Raw genomic sequence first — 20,554 nt, 5'->3', positions numbered from 1 at the left:
AATTATTCTGCTATATGTGAGGCAGGTTAATTAAAGAAGTGGAAATTATTTTTTCTATCACATGCAGTGCCCTGTGGTTCCTTGCAATTTCCATCTGGAATTGCTGCACAAGACATTGCTTCTTTAATGTCTATGAACAGTAATGTTGACATGCTAATTTGCTTGCTTCTGCACACAGAAATAAGAAATTACTTTTAAAATTTAAAGAGACAGTAACGTTTTTTATTTGTCAATTTTTCTTAAAAATTTCATTTTTTTTCTGCACCTACTACTTCTAGGGCGTTTACTGCTTAGGAGTCTGTTGATAAATTTCTCCTTTAGTGTTCCAAAAGATTTTATGGCCCACTTGCAGTGCCCTGCGCTTCCTCTCACAATCCACTCGGGGTTACTCTGCATTTCATGCATTATATGTTTTTTCCACGTGGCAGAAGACATTACTAGAGGAATTATTTTCAATCATTTAAGGGTGATTGATTCAGTAGGTGCTATTCCAAATGGTTCTACCCTGTTACCTGAAAGAGGAAGATATTTTGGGATTATCTGAGAGAGAATTCTCAGACTCAGATGAATAATATCTTTATTTTATCCTGAGGTTGTTTTTCTTTCAGATTTTTAGCTTGAACACCTCCATTTGTTACTTTAGGAAGTTTTTACTACCCTGGGCGTCTCTGACACTACCGTTGTAATCTATCCGAGAGCGTCCGGTAAGTTATAAGGAATGGAAGAGTCTGCATTCCCTATATTTAAAAAGATGTTTCCTATAGCTGACTCAGCTAAGGAGGCTGGAAAAAAATTCCCTAGGGTGGAAAGAGTAGTTTCCAGCCTAGCTAAGAGAACTACTATACCCTTAGAGGATAGTTGGATTTTACAAGGGTCCTATGGACAAAAATTAGAAAAGGGAGGTACTCCAGGGTTTACCGTGGCATCCAGCTGTGTACTTTGCTACCATCACTAGTGCGACAGCATATTGGTTTGATGCGTTGTCTGATACTACTAAGTCAGAAACTCCCCTGGATAAAATCCAGGATAGGATAAAAGCTTTCAGATTGGCTACTTCCTTTATTTCAAATTCTTCCCTTCAAGTTTTCAAATTGGGAGCATAGTTTTCAGGTTTCTCTGTTCCAGATCACAGATCCTTCTGGTTATGAGCCTTTTTTTCTTCGGATGTATGCTCTATGTCTAAGCCTTTTATCGGTTCCTTCCAAGGGGAAGACCTTGTTGGGACCTGGCTTGATGGAAATAATCTCTTTTGAAATTTATAAAAAAATAAAATAAAAAAAAATCCAAATAGCCTGCTGTTGAATCAAGGACAGCATGAAAGACATGTCTCCGATCCGAGATCAGATCTTGGAAGGGGCAGACTTTCCGTCCTCTGTTCAGGCTTGGTTTCGAGATGTTCAGGATCCCTGGGCAATAGAAAATAGTGTCCCAGGGATACAAATTTGAGTTTAAAAGTTTTCCTCCCAGAGGCAGGTTTCAGCTTTTAAGTTTATCTGCAGATAAAAACAAGAGGAGAGGCGTTCTTACACTGCGTAGGAGACCTCTTAGACCTGGGAGTGATTGTTCCAGTTCCACTTCAGGTACAGGGTCTGTTTTTTTTTTACCCCAATCGGTTTGTGGTTTCCAAAAAAAAAAAAGGGAACCTTCAGACCACTTTTTAGATCTCAAGAGTCGAAGCTCTAGGGATATGTGGCTTAGTGGTTAGCTCCACTGCTCCCGAAGCGGAAGGCGGTGGGTTCGATCTCAGGCAAGGCTCCTGCTATCTGATATCATGTGTGCATCTGGTTTCCGCTAGCCTTCGTAAGCGGAAGTTGTTTTCGTATACCATTCTTCAGAATGGAAACTATTCGTTCCATTCCTCCCTTGATCCAAAAGGGTAAATTTATGAATTGCTTCTCAGCCTTTTGGCTAAGATCAAGTGTAGTATCTGTTCTTCTCAGTATAATATCTGATACGTCCCCTATTTGGGGACCATATATTGAATGGATTTTTGGATCAGGGAAAAGCAACAATGGACTTATAGGACGAGTAACTTCATGTGCCATTCACAAGTATCGTCTCAAGTTCTAAGGTTTGCCTTGGCTCTGGAATAGCTGTTTGTGGTGCTTCGATTATGGGGCATTGCAGTGGCGCTTTATCTGGACGACGTCCTAGTCCAGGCGCCCTCCTTACAGCAAGCAAGATTTCACACGGTCAATGGTGGTTGTCTCTGGATCATCTATCCCAGGGAACCTGTTTTCGCAGACACAAGAACGTCAGCGGCTTACATCTATTAACAGTTAGGAACGAGGAGTTCCTTAGCGATGACAGAGGTATCCAACATAGTTCAGTGGGCGGAGGCCCATTTTTGCTGCCTATCAGCGATCCACATCCCAGGGGTGGACTTCTGGGAGGCGGATTTCCTGAGCAGGCAGACCTTTCATCCGGGGGAGTGGGAACTCCATCCGGAAGTGTTCTCGAATTATTTCCTCCGTTTGCTTTTCTTCCTTGGGTCATTGCTCGAATTGAGCAGGTGAGGGCATCGGTGATCCTCATTGCACCGGCTTGGCCTTGCAGTATTTTGAATGCAGATCTGGTGGACATGTTATCTTTTTCACCTTGGAGACTTCCGTTGAGGATGGACCTTCTAATTCAAGGGCCCTTCCTTCTCCCAGATCTAGTTTCCTTTGAAGCTGTCTGCTTGGAGATTCAATGCTTAATTTTATCCAAGCTGGGTTTTTCTGAATAGGTCATTGAGACCATTATTCAGGTTCGTGAGCCTGTAACTAGAAAGCTTTACCATAAGATGTGGCGTTAGTATCTCTATTGGGGTGAATCCAAGGGCTGCTCATGTAGTAGAGTTTGGATTCCTAGAATTTTATCCTTTCTCCATGAGGGTTTGGAGAAAGGATTATCGACTAGTTCCCTAAAGGGTCAAATCTCTGCCTTATCTATTTTGTTACACATCCGTCTGGCAGATGTTGCAGATGTACAATCATTTGTCAGGCCTTGGTCAGAATCAGACCTGTGTTCAAAAAAGTTACTTCTCCATGGAGTTTGAATTTGGTTCTCAATGTTCTCTAACTGTCTCCGTTTGAGCCTATGCATTCCTTAGATGTTAAATGGTTATCTTGTTGCTATTTCTTCTGTTCGCACAGTGTCAGAGCACTCATCCTTGCAGTATGAGTACCCTTACCTTATTTTTCATTCTGATAAGGTAGTTTTACGTACTATCTTAGGATTTTTTCCTAAGGTTGTTTCTGATCGGAACATTAATCAGGAGATTGTTGTTGCTTCTTTGTGTTCCAATCCTGCTTCTCAGATGGAATGAAGTCTGCACAATTTAGATGTGGTCCGTGCCTTAAAGGGACACTGAACCCAAATTTTTTCTTTTGTAATTCAGAAAGAGCATGCAATTTTAAGCAACTTTCTAATTTATTCCTATTATCAATTTTTCTTCCTTCACTTGCTATCATTATTTGAAAAAGAAGGCATCTAAGCTTTTTTTGGTTTCAGTACTCTGGACAGCACTTTTTTATTGGTGGATGAATTTATCCACCAATCAGCAAGGACAACCCAGGTTGTTCACCAAAAATGGGCCGGCATCTAAACTTACATTCTTGCATTTCAAATAAAGATACCAAGAGAATGAAGACAATTTGATAATAGGAGTAAATTAGAAAGTTGCTTAAAATTTCATGCTCAATCTGAATCACGAAAGAAATTTTTTGTGTACAGTGTCCCTTTAAAGTTTTATCTGCAGGCGACTAAGGATTTTCGTCAGTCTTCTGCATTGTTCTCAGGAACACGTAAGGGACAGAAAGCTACGACTACTTTTCTTTCTTTTTGGACTGAAGAGTATCATATTGCATATGAGACTGCTGGACAGCAGCCTCTCGAGAGGGTTACGGTTCATTCCACAAGGGCAGTTACTTCCTCATAGGCATTCAAAAATGAAGCTTCTGTGGAACGGATTTGCAAGGCTGCAACTTGGTCCTCTCTTTGCACTTTTTTGTAGTTCTACAGGTTTGACACTTTTGCCTCAGCTGAGGCCGCTTTTGGGAGAAAGGGTTTTTCAAGCAGTGGTGCCTTCCAATACCAAAAGCTAGAGTACACAGATGATACGTAGCTTTGGTATTGGATCCCATTAGTAATTAAGATGATCCGTGGACTCATCGTGTCTTAAAAAAGAAAAGAAAATTTATGCTTGGCTGATAAATGTATTTCTTTTTTGACACGATGAGTCCACGACCCGCCCTGGTCTTGTAAGACAGGTTGTGGGTTATTGTTAACTTCACACACCTCTGCACCTTGGCTTTTCCTTTCTTTGCTTAACTTCGGTCGAATGACTGGAGTGGGAGGGAAGGGAGGAGCTATTTAGCAGCTCTGCTGTGGTGCTCTTTGCCTCATCCTGCTGACCAGGAGGTGAATATCCCATTAGTAATTAAGGTGATCCGTGGACTCATCGTGTCAAAAAAGAAATATATTTATCAGGTAAGCATACATTTTCTTTTTATGGAAAACAGACCTGCGATCCTTTGCCCGTTTCTCCTGCTGTAGTTCGCACAGTGATGACGAATCCGGCTTCCTCCAATTGTTTTGTGCCCCCTTTGGCGTCCAGCTCGTGAGGCACGCAACGATTGGAGGAAGCCGGATTCATGATCACTGTGCTACGTACAGCAGGAGCTGCGGGCGGAGGATCACTGGTTTGCCTTCCATAAAACAAAGGTAAGTATGTTTAAAAAATCAGCTGCATTGTAACGTTTAATGAATAGGGACAGTAAATGTAAAAAATAATGTTACATAATTCTGCACATAGTGCAGAATTATGTAACATTATCTTAGCGACTGCTTTAAAAATCTAAAGATTTTAGAGATTTTACCCCTCAAAGTTTCACTTACCTGGTCTCCTCTCCAGGCTCCTCTGATCATGTCTTCTTTTTCAAAACCACTTTGCAGGCTCGCTGTCTGATCACACCACCAGTCTAATCACACCACTCTGTCTAATCACACCACCCGTCTAATCACACCACCCGTCTAATCACACCACCAGTCTAATCACACCACCAGTCTAATCGCACCACCCGTCTAACCACACCACCAGTCTAATCACACCACCAGTCTAATCACACCACCAGTCTAATCACACCACCAGTCTAATCACACCACCAGTCTAATCACACCACCCGTCTAATCACACCACTAGTCCAATCACACCACTAGTCTAATCACACCACCCGTCCAATCACACCACCCGTCCAATCACACCACCAGTCTAATCACACCACCAGTCTAATCACACCACCAGTCTAATCACACCACCCGTCTAATCACACCACTAGTCCAATCACACCACCAGTCTAATCACACCACCAGTCTAATCACACCACTCTGTCTAATCACACTACCAGTCTAATCACACCACCCGTCTAATCACACCACTCTGTCTAATCACACCACTCTGTCTAATCACACCACCCTGTCTAATCACACCACCCTGTCTTATCACACCACCCTGTCTTATCACACCACCAGTCTAATCACACCACCTGTCTAATCACACCACCTGTCTAATCACACCACCAGTCTAATTACACCACTCTGTCTAATCACACCACTCTGTCTAATCACACCACTCTGTCTATGTCAGGTTAGGTGAAGTCCCGAATCAGACCCGAATGCTAGAATGATAATTAACAACACACTAGCACACTGACTATAAATTAGGACCTGACCCCACGACAGCCTGGAAAATAATAATACAAGGTGAGATGTTATTCACGCAATCCAAGTAATACCACAAAGATGCTTGATTAGATAAGGGGTCAGGATTAAACGTAGTCAGGCAGGCAAAAATTTGGCAACGTAAGATCCAGCAACAAGGTAGATTCAGATTAGAGAGGGATTATCTGAGACGTGGTCAAGTAAGCAAAGTTCGTTAACAGTATATCAGGCAGTAACGTATACTCAGGTTTGAAAGGGTTAAACAGAGACATGGTCAGGCAAGCAAAGTTTGTTAACAGTAAATCAGGCAGCAAAGTATCCTCAGGTTTGAAAGGGTTAAACAGAGACATGGTCAGGCAAGCAAAGTTTGTTAACAGTAAATCAGGCAGCAAAGTATCAAAATGAGTACTCACAAAACCACAGCAAGGAAAAAACAAATGGGCATCAGGTGAAGGACACCCCGGAATTTGAACCCAGAGTGATGTTAGCAGAATGGGACGGCTTCAGGGAGCGTGTAAGCAGAGTGAGACAGCTTCAGAGGCAATGGATGTTGCTAAGCAACAGAGCCTCAGAAGCGAGGAGCGTGACAGTCTAATCACACCACTCTGTCTAATCACACCACCAGTCTAATCACACCACTAGTCCAATCACACCACCAGTCTAATCACACCACTAGTCCAATCACACCACCAGTCTAATCACACCACTCTGTCTAATCACACCACCAGTCTAATCACACCACCAGTCTAATCACACCACTCTGTCTAATCACACCACCAGTCTAATCACACCACTAGTCTAATCACACCACTCTGTCTAATCACACCACCAGTCTAATCACACCACTCTGTCTAATCACACCACCAGTCTAATCACACTACTCTGTCTAATCACACCACCAGTCTAATCACACCACTCTGTCTAATCACACCACCAGTCTAATCACACCACTCTGTCTAATCACACCACTCTGTCTAATCACACCACCAGTCTAATCACACCACCAGTCTAATCACACCACTCTGTCTAATCACACCACCAGTCTAATCACACCACCAGTCTAATCACACCACTCTGTCTAATCACACCACCAGTCTAATCACACCACTCCGTCTAATCACACCACCAGTCTAATCACACCACCAGTCTAATCACACCACTCTGTCTAATCACACCACCAGTCTAATCACACCACTCTGGCTAATCACACCACCAGTCTAATCACACCACTCTGTCTAATCACACCACTCTGTCTAATCACACCACCAGTCTAATCACACCACTCTGTCTAATCACACCACCAGTCTAATCACACCACCAGTCTAATCACACCACACTGTCTAATCACACCACTCTGTCTAATCACACCACCAGTCTAATCACACCACTCTGTCTAATCACACCACCAGTCTAATCACACCACTCTGTCTAATCACACCACTCTGTCTAATCACACCACCAGTCTAATCACACCACTCTGTCTAATCACACCACTCTGTCTAATCACACCACTCTGTCTAATCACACCACCAGTCTAATCACACCACTCTGTTTAATCACACCACTCTGTCTAATCACACCACCAGTCTAATCATACCACTCTGTCTAATCACACCACCAGTCTAATCACACCACTCAGTCTAATCACACCACTCAGTCTAATCACACCACTCTGTCTAATCACACCACTCTGTCTAATCACACCACTCTGTCTAAGCACACCACTCTGTCTAATCACACCACCAGTCTAATCACACCACTCTGTCTAATCACACCACTCTGTCTAATCACACCACTCTGTCTTATCACACCACCAGTCTAATCACACCACTCTGTCTAATCACACCACCAGTCTAATCACACCACCCGTCTAATCACACCACTCTGTCTAATCACACCACCAGTCTAATCACACCACCTGTCTAATCACACCACTCAGTCTAATCACACCACCAGTCTAATCACACCACCAGTCTAATCACACCACTAGTCCAATCACACCACCAGTCTAATCACACCACTAGTCCAATCACACCACCAGTCTAATCACACCACTCTGTCTAATCACACCACCAGTCTAATCACACCACCAGTCTAATCACACCACTCTGTCTAATCACACCACCAGTCTAATCACACCACTCTGTCTAATCACACCACTCTGTCTAATCACACCACTCTGTCTTATCACACCACCAGTCTAATCACACCACTCTGTCTAATCACACCACCAGTCTAATCACACCACCCGTCTAATCACACCACCCGTCTAATCACACCACTCTGTCTAATCACACCACTCTGTCTAATCACACCACCAGTCTAATCACACCACCTGTCTAATCACACCACTCAGTCTAATCACACCACCAGTCTAATCACACCACTAGTCCAATCACACCACCAGTCTAATCACACCACTAGTCCAATCACACCACCATTCTAATCACACCACTCTGTCTAATCACACCACTCTGTCTAATCACACCACCAGTCTAATCACACCACTCTGTCTAATCACACCACTCTGTCTAATCACACCACTCTGTCTAATCACACCACCAGTCTAATCACACCACTCTGTCTTATCACACCACCAGTCTAATCACACCACTCTGTCTAATTACACCACTCTGTCTAATCACACCACCAGTCTAATCACACCACTCTGTCTAATCACACCACCAGTCTAATCACACCACTCTGTCTAATCACACCACCAGTCTAATCACAACACTCTGTCTAATCACACCACCAGTCTAATCACACCACTCTGTCTAATCACACCACTCTGTCTAATCACACCACTCTGTCTAATCACACCACCCGTCTAATCACACCACCAGTCTAATCACAACACTCTGTCTAATCACACCACCAGTCTAATCACACCACTCTGTCTAATCACACCACTCTGTCTAATCACACCACCAGTCTAATCACACCACTCTGTCTAATCACACCACCAGTCTAATCACACCACTCTGTCTAATCACACCACTCTGGTCTGGTAGCGGGAGCGAGCTACATTCACTACATTAGCAGTTTTAAGGGCTTAAAGTTTGCGGATGTGTTTTGTTAGAAAAAAAAAACGGCACTGAAAGTGCCTTTACATTGTAATCTATGGGGACTGTGTTATTGCTCAAAATATATATGTATATGCTTATATACATATCTAGTTATGTGTTAATATGTGTATATACACTCTGATTCAGAATGGCGTTTTAGAACGCAATTCATCTATTCAGAGTGAGATGGTCTTGAAAAAAGCTAATGTAAATATCCGAAACGTTGCCTCATGTTTGATGATGCTTGTATAATAAAGAAACCTTTTGTAATACATAAAAGTCCTGTGAGTGCCATCGTCCATGTCTATCTTTGTATATATTCATATACATATATATTTACACTTTGTTGCCCATCGCTTCGCAACTTACCCCTTCGATGTGCTAGGTTCTGTGCCGTGTCTGACGGCATCAGATCGAGGCTCCCATTGGAGCCTATGGAAGTGTGCGCTTGTGAGTGCAAAGCTTTCATGCAATGCGAACGCAAGGTCGCGTTTGCATTGAGATGAACTTATCATACCAACGCACATTGGTGTGCACTGGTATTACAAGTGTAGAGCGCAAATATAATTTTGCGCTCCACATGGAATCTGGCCCTTAAAAGGCAATTTTTAAAATTCCACAGCTAAAAGGATTTGATAAACAACACAAGCACACAAGCAGAACATACTGAAATTACCCATCCTCATGTTGGATAATCAATCAGATACGAAAGCTACCCACTCAATGTAAGTTAAAAAAGTGTATAATAATCACATTTACATCAATAAATTAAAATGCCCTTGTTCAAATCCCTTATAGAGATACACATACACATTTCTGTGATTTTTAATTGCAAAGTATTAAATGGGATCATTCCATATGTAGCCCATTCAACCTTTGATGTCATCACTAAACCCCTGAAATTGCCTGAAAATAGTAATTACATGTTTTTTTTCTGGGAGGTAAATATTTCAAGCTTGATGTGCATTAAGGGCAGAAGCATTTTAGGATTGTGATCAATTGAAAAACAATGTGATTTTACCAGCCAAGTTTCAGAAATTGTTATCTCCTGAAAACAAGATTGTGATCAACTCCATTATTATTTTTAAACATACATCTACATACTATTCTCGGGCTAATCATTGCTTTGAATGTGTCATTACATCTAACATTTATTTATTTGTTCTGTTTCTCTCTCTAGCCATTAACTACACCGTCCCATACAACAGAATTCTGAAGCTTCACTGCCCCCAACTGTCAGCTTTGGCAAACTACAGCTGGAGTTACCCCAACATGATAGCTTCAGAGAAGCATCTTGTTATCTCCAAGGATACCCTGGTGTTGGTTGTTAGAGGTGTCACATTAGGACTGTATGAATGCTTTGCTGTTGAAAATGGCTTTAGGTACAAGGTGGCTCGATATTGGGTAAAGGATCCAAGTGGTGTAGATGTCAGCCATACAGATTACACAAACAATGGGGATGAGAGCAACAAGGCACTTGATGGAGAAAATGGACAGATGTTTCCCTTCAGCAACACAGAAAATTACTATGCCCAGTTTGTTGTGGTAACTGTGCTGTTGTCCTTGACTCTATGTGGCATCTTGGTGCTGGCTCTGTACACCTGGCGTGACAAAATAAAGGCAAAGAGCAAAATACAGGGATGCAGCACCCCAGAAAATGAAAAACTGGCCAACAAAGAAAGAACCCCGCTTAATGGGACCTATGCAAATATTGGAAACCTCACTGGGCAATGTTGTGGTAATATTTCTAAACCTGAAGATAAAAGGGACTTAGATAACAACAGCATGAACCTTATGACCCCTAATGGAGGGGCATCTGCAGACCCTGGCCAGGAAAATGTCTGAGTTCATTGTTTTTGACTGTTGAATCTTTCTACTTGTTTGATTGTTAACTACTGAGGGCTATTATATTACTTCTTCGGTCACTGGCTTGCATAAGAAAGGCTTAATGTAATACATTCCACAAAAAGAGCGCTTCTGGGATCAGTAATATGGAGAAGAATAAAATGGACATTGTAAGTCTTTCAAAGGAGAGCTACTTCCATTAACAGTGACCTACAAATGGCACACAGACTAAAGTGAGAGCAGATACTGAAGAGTATTTACTCTTTTTTTGTTTTGTTTTTTATTTTGTTTTGCTAATTCCTTTTATAATGTGAAAACGGATGCAAACAAGCTCTGCCTACGTACATTTCATATTTGGGTTTGCACCTTATTTAAGATGTTAGAGCCCAAGACTGCAACAACAGAAAGTGGAACAAGAGTCACTGTCTATACAGCATGCTGGTTGGGCTGGATTTCTCAAAAAGCCAAGAGTGCCTAGACTGCAGGAAATGAAGCAAAAACAGTGAAACGTCTCCTCACCTGCACAGTTTGCCACCCCTGTCACACCGACCCTCCTTCTATCTGTCTCTTATAACTCTTTCCATCTCCCTCTCCTGTTCCCTACTGTCTCTGGTTCTCTATGATTCCTACTTCTCTCCACTCAACATTCTTTTTTTTTTATCTCTCCCCTTCCCATTGTTTTCTTCACTTTTTCTCAATCTCTCTTCTTTGTGTCCCACCTCAAGTTCCTGTCTCAATATCTTTGCTCTGCTTTCTTTCTCCCTTGCCATTCCACCCTTCTTTTTTATTCTCTCATCTCTTTCCATACTTCTGCTACCGTTTGCACATGTATATAATCTTTACTCTCCTCTTCCTTAGTTTGAGGTAAAACGCATAAGTTACATGTGTTGATGCTGGTGTCCTGGTTTCAATTTCTGTGGAGAAACTGGACCTGAGATCATTTCACTGGTGGAACCTACATAATCTAGGGCACAAAAGCTTGTACAAGGGTTTCAAAGCCACTTACTGCAAATAAAAATCAATACAACTATTTTTATGGAAAAGCTGAACAGATTCTACAACAACACCATTGAATTGTTTGGTGATGAGGGAAAACCACTTAAATGGCAGAGATTATGTATTTCCGTGTCTTTCAATGTCTCTTAGGAAATCCTGGAGCTTTAATGATTGCACTGCCAGGAAAGGACCATTTGCTGTCACTGCCACTCTGACATTGTAAGCCGTATATACATTCTTATGATATGGATAAAGAAACCAGTTTCATCTTTAGGGTCTACATTATGTAGCTTAGAGAAACCCAGCTCCAACAGTGTGCCAATGTCTAACAAATAAGACTTGGGAAGAAAATAGCAAATCAGCAGTCATAGGTGCAAACAAAAAGATGACCAATTAGTGCAACATTGTGTGGCTGACTACAGGTGTGTATGTACAGAAGTATTGAGTATGACTATACAGCTGCCATTAGTTGTTACATGTGTATATGTGTGAGTGTAATTGGGTGTCTTCTTTATACAAACAGAATATATACATTTATACAGTATATGTGTACTTGTGTATGCACATGCTACTTCTGCTCACCAGGGCGTTATTTAGTAGGGTTTGATCTGTTGATTGTGTTTTTCATTGATCACCGTTGGCGGGTATGCTAATGTGCATGTTTATTGTGCTTTTTTCTTGTACATCTCTTCCTCTGCGCAAACCATATCAGTATTATATGTACATTGTTGTGATAAACCTTCTTTATTTTTATTTTAATTTATAAAAGGATTAAAAATTGATTTTTCAAAGAATCCTTCTAATGCTTTCAATGATTAAGTAATGTTGTCAAAGCAACACAAACCTGCATTACATTATAGTTGTAAGTTGGCCGTGTATCGGCCATAGAAGACTGTGAATAAGCCTATATAGACAAGTATAAATCATGTATACAAAGATAGGAAGCACATATACGTACCTAATTACAAAGGTGCACAAGGTGTGTATACATAAAGCAATCCAAAGGGAATATATTGCAACTGGAACACAGCAATAGAGCAGGCACAAAGGGTGTATGTGCAAAGATATGAAGATGATATATAGGAGAGGTCAAGTAAAACAAGTAAATATGATGCATACCCCAAAATGAACGCAGTGCGTTTGTACAGAGACAGCTGGTGTATAAGCTGTGACAGGTACTTACATATGTAAATGCATCTACAAATTGTTACATGCAGATACAGGTTCACATTTCCTTTACAGAGGAAAGATATGCAGTGAAATACATATTTTGTATTTAAATAGAAATAGAAGCAAAGTATATTAAGGCAAAACACAACAAGTTTGCACAGAAAGACAACAAAGGTTTTATCAGAATAGGAACAATGGATTAATACTATTACATTAGCACCATACAAATATTTCTTTCATGTAATTAGCAAGAGTCCATGAGCTAGTGACGTATGGGATTTACATTCCTACCAGGAGGGGCAAAGTTTCCCAAACCTCAAAATGCCTATAAATACACCCCTCACCACACCCACAAATCAGTTTTACAAACTTTGCCTCCGATGGAGGTGGTGAAGTAAGTTTGTGCTAGATTCTACGTTGATATGCGCTCCGCAGCAGGTTGGAGCCCGGTTTTCCTCTCAGCGTGCAGTGAATGTCAGAGGGATGTGAGGAGAGTATTGCCTATTTGAATTCAATGATCTCCTTCTACGGGGTCTATTTCATAGGTTCTCTGTTATCGGTCGTAGAGATTCATCTCTTACCTCCCTTTTCAGATCGACGATATACTCTTATATATATACCATTACCTCTGCTGATTTTCGTTTCAGTACTGGTTTGGCTTTCTACAGCATGTAGATGAGTGTCCTGGGGTAAGTAAGTCTTATTTTCTGTGACACTCTAAGCTATGGTTGGGCACTTTTTTATAAAGTTCTAAATATATGTATTCAAACATTTATTTGCCTTGACTCAGGATGTTCAACATTCCTTATTTCAGACAGTCAGTTTCATATTTGGGATAATGCATTTGAATCAATCAATTTTTTTCTTACCTTAAAATTTGACTTTTTCCTGTGGGCTGTTAGGCTCGCGGGGGCTGAAAATGCTTCATTTTATTGCGTCATTCTTGGCGCAGACTTTTTTGGCGCAAATTTTTTTTCTGTTTCCGGCGTCATACGTGTCGCCGGAAGTTGCGTCATTTTTGACGTTCTTTTGCGCCAAAAGTGTCGGCGTTCCGGATGTGGCATCATTTTTGGCGTCACTTTTGTCTCCACATTATTTAAGTCTCATTATTTATTGCATCTGGTTGCTAGAAGCTTGTTCACTGGCATTTTTTTCCCATTCCTGAAACTGTCATTTAAGGAATTTGATCAATTTTGCTTTATATGTTGTTTTTTCTATTACATATTGCAAGATGTCCCACGTTGAAACTGAGTCAGAAGATACTTCTGGAAAATCGCTGCCTGGTGCTGGAGCTACCAAAGCTAAGTGTATCTGCTGTAAACTTTTGGTAGCTGTTCCTCCAGCTGTTGTTTGTATTGCATGTCATGACAAACTTGTTAATGCAGATAATATTTCCTTTAGTAAAGTTACATTACCTGTTGCTGTTCCGTCAACATCTAATACTCAGAGTGTTCCTGATAACATAAGAGATTTTGTTTCTAAATCCATTAAGAAGGCTATGTCTGTTATTCCTCCTTCTAGTAAACGTAAAAAGTCTTTTAAAACTTCTCATTGTTCAGATGAATTTTTAAATGAACATCATCATTCTGATTCTGATAATGGTTCTTCTGGTTCAGAGGATTCTGTCTCAGAGGTTGATGCTGATAAATCTTCATATTTATTTAAAATGGAATTTATTCGTTCTTTACTTAAAGAAGTCCTAATTGCATTAGAAATTGAGGATTCTGGTCCTCTTGATACTAAATCTAAACGTTTAGATAACGTTTTTAAATCTCCTGTAGTTATTCCAGAAGTTTTTCCTGTTCCTGGTGCTATTTCTGAAGTAATTTCCAGGGAATGGAATAATTTGGTTAATTCATTTACTCCTTCTAAACGTTTTAAGCAATTATATCCTGTGCCATCTGACAGATTAGAGTTTTGGGACAAAATCCCTAAGGTTGATGGGGCTGTCTCTACTCTTGCTAAGCGTACTACTATTCCTACGGCAGATGGTACTTCCTTTAAGGATCCTTTAGATAGGAAAATTGAATCCTTTCTAAGAAAAGCTTACTTGTGTTCAGGTAATCTTCTTAGACCTGCTATATCTTTGGCGGATGTTGCTGCAGCTTCAACTTTTTGGTTGGAAGCTTTAGCGCAACAAGTAACAGATCATAATTCTCATAGCATTATTCTTCTTCTTCAACATGCTAATAATTTTATTTGTGATGCCATCTTTGATATCATCAGAGTTGATGTCAGGTATATGTCTCTAGCTATTTTAGCTAGAAGAGCTTTATGGCTTAAAACTTAGAATGCTGATATGTCTTCTAAGTCTACTCTGCTTTCCCTTTCTTTCCAGGGTAATAAATTATTTGGTTCTCAGTTAGATTCTATTATCTCAACTGTTACTGGAGGGAAAGGAACTTTTTTACCACAGGATAAAAAATCTAAAGGTAAATAATCATTTTCGTTCCTTTCGTCACAACAAGGAACAAAAGCCTGATCCTTCATCCTCTGGAGCGGTATCAGTTTGGAAACCATCTCCAGTCTGGAATAAATCCAAGCCTTTTAGAAAATCAAAGCAAGCTCCTAAGTCCACATGAAGGTGCGGCCCTCATTCCAGCTCAGCTGGTAGGGGGCAGATTACGTTTTTTCAAAGAAATTTGGATCAATTCCATTCACAATCTTTGGATTCAGAACGTTGTTTCAGAAGAGTACAGAATTGGCTTCGAGATAAGGCCTCCTGCAAAGAGATTTTTTCTTTCCCGTGTCCCAGTAAATCCAGCGAAGGCTCAAGCATTTCTGAAATGTGTTTCAGATCTAGAGTTGGCTGGAGTAATTATGCCAGTTCCAGTTCTGGAACAGGGGCTGGGGTTTTATTCAAATCTCTTCATTGTACCAAAGAAGGAGAATTCCTTCAGACCAGTTCTGGATATAAAAATATTGAATCGTTATGTAAGGATACCAACATTCAAAATGGTAACTTTAAGGACTATCCTGCCTTTTGTTCAGCAAGGGCATTATATGTCTACAATAGATTTACAGGATGCATATCTGCATATTCCGATTCATCCAGATCACTATCAGTTTCTGATATTCTCTTTCCTAGACAAGCATTACCAGTTTGTGGCTCTACCGTTTGGCCTAGCAACAGCTCCAAGAATTTTTACAAAGGTTCTCGGTGCCCTTCTGTCTGTAATCAGAGAACAGGGTATTGTGGTATTTCATTATTTGGACGATATCTTGGTACTTGCTCAGTCTTCACATTTAGCAGAATCTCATACGAATCGACTTGTGTTGTTTCTTCAAGATCATGGTTGGAGGATCAATTTACCAAAAAGTTAATTGATTCCTCAGACAAGGGTAACCTTTTTAGGTTTCCAGATAGATTCAGTGTCCATGACTCTGTCTTTGACAGACAAGAGACGTCTAAAATTGATATCAGCTTGTCGAAACCTTCAGTCTCAATCATTCCCTTCGGTAGCTTTATGCATGGAAATTCTAGGTCTTATGACTGCAGCATCGGACGTGATCCCCTTTGCTCGTTTTCACATGCGACCTCTTCAGCTCTGTATGCTGAACCAGTGGTGCAGGGATTACACAAAGATATCTCAATTAATAACTTTAAAACCGTTTGTACGACACTCTCTGACGTGGTTTACAGATCACCATCGTTTAGTTCAGGGGGCTTCTTTTGTTCTTCCGACCTGGACTGTAATTTCAACAGATGCAAGTCTTACAGGTTGGGGAGCTGTGTGGGGGTCTCTGACGGCACAAGGGGTTTGGGAATCTCAGGAGGTGAGATTACCGATCAATATTTTGGAACTCCGTGCAATTTTCAGAGCTCTTCAGTCTTGGCCTCTTCTAAAGAGAGAATCGTTCATTTGTTTTCAGACAGACAATGTCACAACTGTGGCATACATCAATCATCAAGGAGGGACTCACAGCCCTCTGGCTATGAAAGAAGTATCTCGAATTCTGGTTTGGGCGGAATCCAGCTCCTGTCTAGTTTCTGCGGTTCATATCCCAGGTATAGACAATTGGGAAGCGGATTATCTCAGTCGCCAAACGTTGCATCCGGGCGAATGGTCTCTTCACCCAGAGGTATTTCTTCAGATTGTTCAAATGTGGGGACTTCCAGAAATAGATCTGATGGCCTCTCATCTAAACAAGAAACTTCCCAGGTATCTGTCCAGATCCAGGGATCCTCAAGCGGAAGCAGTGGATGCGTTGTCACTTCCTTGGAAGTATCGTCCTGCCTATATCTTTCCGCCTCTAGTTCTTCTTCCAAGAGTGATCTCCAAGATTCTGAAGGAATGCTCGTTTGTTCTGCTGGTAGCTCCAGCATGGCCTCACAGGTTTTGGTATGCGGATCTTGTCCGGATGGCCTCTTGCCAACCGTGGACTCTTCCGTTAAGACCAGACCTTCTGTCGCAAGGTCCTTTTTTCCATCAGGATCTCAAATCCTTAAATTTAAAGGTATGGAGATTGAACGCTTGATTCTTAGTCAAAGAGGTTTCTCTGACTCTGTGATTAATACTATGTTACAGGCTCGTAAATCTGTATCTAGGGTGATATATTATAGAGTCTGGAAGTCTTATATTTCTTGGTGTCTTTCTCATCATTTTTCCTGGCATTCTTTTAGAATTCCGAGAATTTTACAGTTTCTTCAGGATGGTTTGGATAAAGGTTTGTCTGCAAGTTCCTTGAAAGGACAAATCTCTGCTCTTTCTGTTCTTTTTCACAGAAAGATTGCTAATCTTCCTGATATTCATTGTTTTGTACAAGCTTTGGTTCGTATAAAACCTGTCATTAAGTCAATTTCTCCTCCTTGGAGTTTGAATTTGGTTTTGGGGGCTCTTCAAGCTCCTCCGTTTGAACCTATGCATTCATTGGACATTAAATTACTTTCTTGGAAAGTTTTGTTCCTTTTGGCCATCTCTTCTGCCAGAAGAGTTTCTGAATTATCTGCTCTTTCTTGTGAGTCTCCTTTTCTTATTTTTCACCAGGATAAGGCGGTGTTGCGAACTTCTTTTACATTTTTACCTAAGGTTGTGAATTCCAACAACATTAGTAGAGAAATTGTGGTTCCTTCATTATGTCCTAATCCTAAGAATTCTAAGGAGAAATCATTGCATTCTTTGGATGTAGTTAGAGCTTTGAAATATTATGTTGAAGCTACTAAGAATTTCCGAAAGACTTCTAGTCTATTTGTTATCTTTTCTGGTTCTAGGAAAGGTCAGAAGGCCTCTGCCATTTCTTTGGCATCTTGGTTGAAATCTTTAATTCATCATGCTTATGTTGAGTCGGGTAAAACTCCGCCTCAGAGGATTACAGCTCATTCTACTAGGTCAGTTTCTACTTCCTGGGCGTTTAGGAATGAAGCTTCGGTTGATCAGATTTGCAAAGCAGCAACTTGGTCTTCTTTGCATACTTTTACTAAATTCTACCATTTTGATGTGTTTTCTTCTTTTGAAGCTGTTTTTGGTAGAAAAGTACTTCAGGCAGCTGTTTCAGTTTGAATCTTCTGCTTAATTCAGGCAGCTGTTTCAGTTTGAATCTTCTGCTTATAATTTCAGTTTTTTTCATTATACAATTTAAACTTTATTTTGGGTGTGGATTATTTTTCAGCGGAATTGGCTGTCTTTATTTTATCCCTCCCTCTCTAGTGACTCTTGCGTGGAAAGATCCACATCTTGGGTAGTCATTATCCCATACGTCACTAGCTCATGGACTCTTGCTAATTACATGAAAGAAAACATAATTTATGTAAGAACTTACCTGATAAATTCATTTCTTTCATATTAGCAAGAGTCCATGAGGCCCACCCTTTTTTGTGGTGGTTATGATTTTTTTGTATAAAGCACAATTATTCCAATTCCTTATTTTTTATGCTTTCGCACTTTTTTCTTATCACCCCACTTCTTGGCTATTCGTTAAACTGAATTGTGGGTGTGGTGAGGGGTGTATTTATAGGCATTTTGAGGTTTGGGAAACTTTGCCCCTCCTGGTAGGAATGTATATCCCATACGTCACTAGCTCATGGACTCTTGCTAATATGAAAGAAATGAATTTATCAGGTTCTTACATAAATTATGTTTTTAGCGCTATTGTGCATTAACTTAGCTCTATTGCAATCAATAGTGATTCTATTTTGTAGAAGTTATTTTTTAGCGGTCAAGCAATAGTCTAAGGCACAATAAAATCTGCATGTCTGATAGTCTAGGTGCACAAACTTCCTCACAAAATAGACATCTGTGGGAATGTACAGTTAAATACATATTGATATTGCTCCAGCACAAAGCTGGCAGTGTGCTACACCGATGGTGCACAAGTAGATCTGTGCTATACTATTAATAATAATAATAATTTACTTCAGGTTTCAAGAAGCTCTACATTTTACAACACTTAACTCAGCACTTGCAATACAGGTACTTCCTACTCTATCCATTAAAAGTATAGGGTGCACTAAAAACAACTTTCGACTGCACTAAGATGTTCTGGTTAAAAATTTTAACCATGCATTTGTAATAGCAGATTACTCACCCTGCACTGTTAAAGTAAGGGTAGATCCTAGTGTTTTTGAAAGCTAGGATTTACCAGTGCTATAGATAAAGAGGACTTTCAGTCATGAGGTATAAAAACTTCATTCTGAAAGTACCTTTATTTGCCTGCGAGTTTATGTCGAGTTAAGTGCCTCCGGGTAGCCCACGGAAAAACCTATTAGCCAATAGTGTGCTAGCCATACGGCATAATGCTAAAGGGCAAGCACTACTATTGGCTAAGAGGTGGAATAAAGGAACTTTCAGCATGAAGTTTTTTATACGTCATGACTGAAAGTCCCCTTTATTTATAGCACTGGTAAATCCTAGTGTTTCAAAAATAATACATAGATTACTTTTCCCTTAAAGGCACACTAAAGTGATGCAGGTGTGGTATCCATATTATTCAACATAGGTAGAATGAATATATGAAAGGTGTATCAGAGCGACTTTAAAAGGAGAGCTGCAGAAATAAATGAATTTTCCCTTTCAATCATGCAAAAACACATTTAAAGTAGCCTGCAATGCACTACAATAAGGCAGCTAGAAGATATAAATTAAATGCAATGCATCATTTACATCTGAGCAGAAATTAAGAAATGTCCATAAACTACAGAGTACCAACTCCTATAGAAAATTTTAAAAAAGATGAAATTTAAAACTATTACTACAAACAAAAAACCTCTACAACAGTGTTTCAACAGGACCCTTAATAGGCCAGATATTCATTATATCTTAATTAGAACACAGGCAAAATAATCTTCTGACGGGTGAGCAGATTATTTCACCTGTACTCTAGTTAAAGGGACAGTCAACACCAGAATTTTTGTTGTTTTAAAAGATAGATAATGCCTTTATTACCCATTCCCCAATTTTGCATAACCAACACAGTTATAATAATACACTTTTTTATCTCTGTGATTAACTTGTATCTTAAACATCTTCTGACAGCCCCCTGATCACATGACATTTTATTTATTATCTTTTTACTTTCATTTTAGCCAATTAGTGCAGTGTCTGCCACAATCCACGGGCGTGCTCACAATGTTATCTATAGGGTTTACCTGAACTAGCTCTCCCCTGCTGTGAAAAGCAAATACAAAAGCTTGTGATTATAGGTGGCCTTCAAGGGCTTAGAAATTATCATATGTGCCTTCCTAGGTCTAGCTTTCAACTAAGAATACCAAAAGAACAACGCAAAATTGGTGATAAGTAAATTGGAAAGTTGTTTAAAATGACGTGCCCTATTTG

At 40.3% G+C, this 20,554-nt stretch overlaps 1 protein-coding gene and 1 pseudogene across 3 annotated transcripts in view; both read left to right on the top strand.

The window, feature by feature from the left end:
• The window catches only part of SEMA4A (semaphorin 4A), a 339,742-nt gene extending 327,336 nt beyond the window's left edge, over window positions 1-12,406 (top strand). For all 3 annotated transcript variants that reach the window (XM_053704470.1, XM_053704471.1, XM_053704469.1), the window contains exon 15: window positions 9,952-12,406. In XM_053704470.1, coding sequence (XP_053560445.1) covers window positions 9,952-10,616 — 665 coding nt within the window. In that variant the 3' untranslated portion in view covers window positions 10,617-12,406. The remainder of the gene's footprint in view (window positions 1-9,951) is intronic.
• LOC128646302 (uncharacterized) lies at window positions 1,889-2,054 on the top strand (annotated as a pseudogene).
• Window positions 12,407-20,554: the final 8,148 nt, after the last annotated feature.

This window comes from Bombina bombina, chromosome 1, assembly GCF_027579735.1.
Source record: "Bombina bombina isolate aBomBom1 chromosome 1, aBomBom1.pri, whole genome shotgun sequence".
In the NCBI taxonomy this organism is placed as follows: domain Eukaryota; kingdom Metazoa; phylum Chordata; class Amphibia; order Anura; family Bombinatoridae; genus Bombina; species Bombina bombina.
Note: the sequence above shows the minus strand (reverse complement) of the source record. Positions and strands in the feature narration are given on the sequence as shown.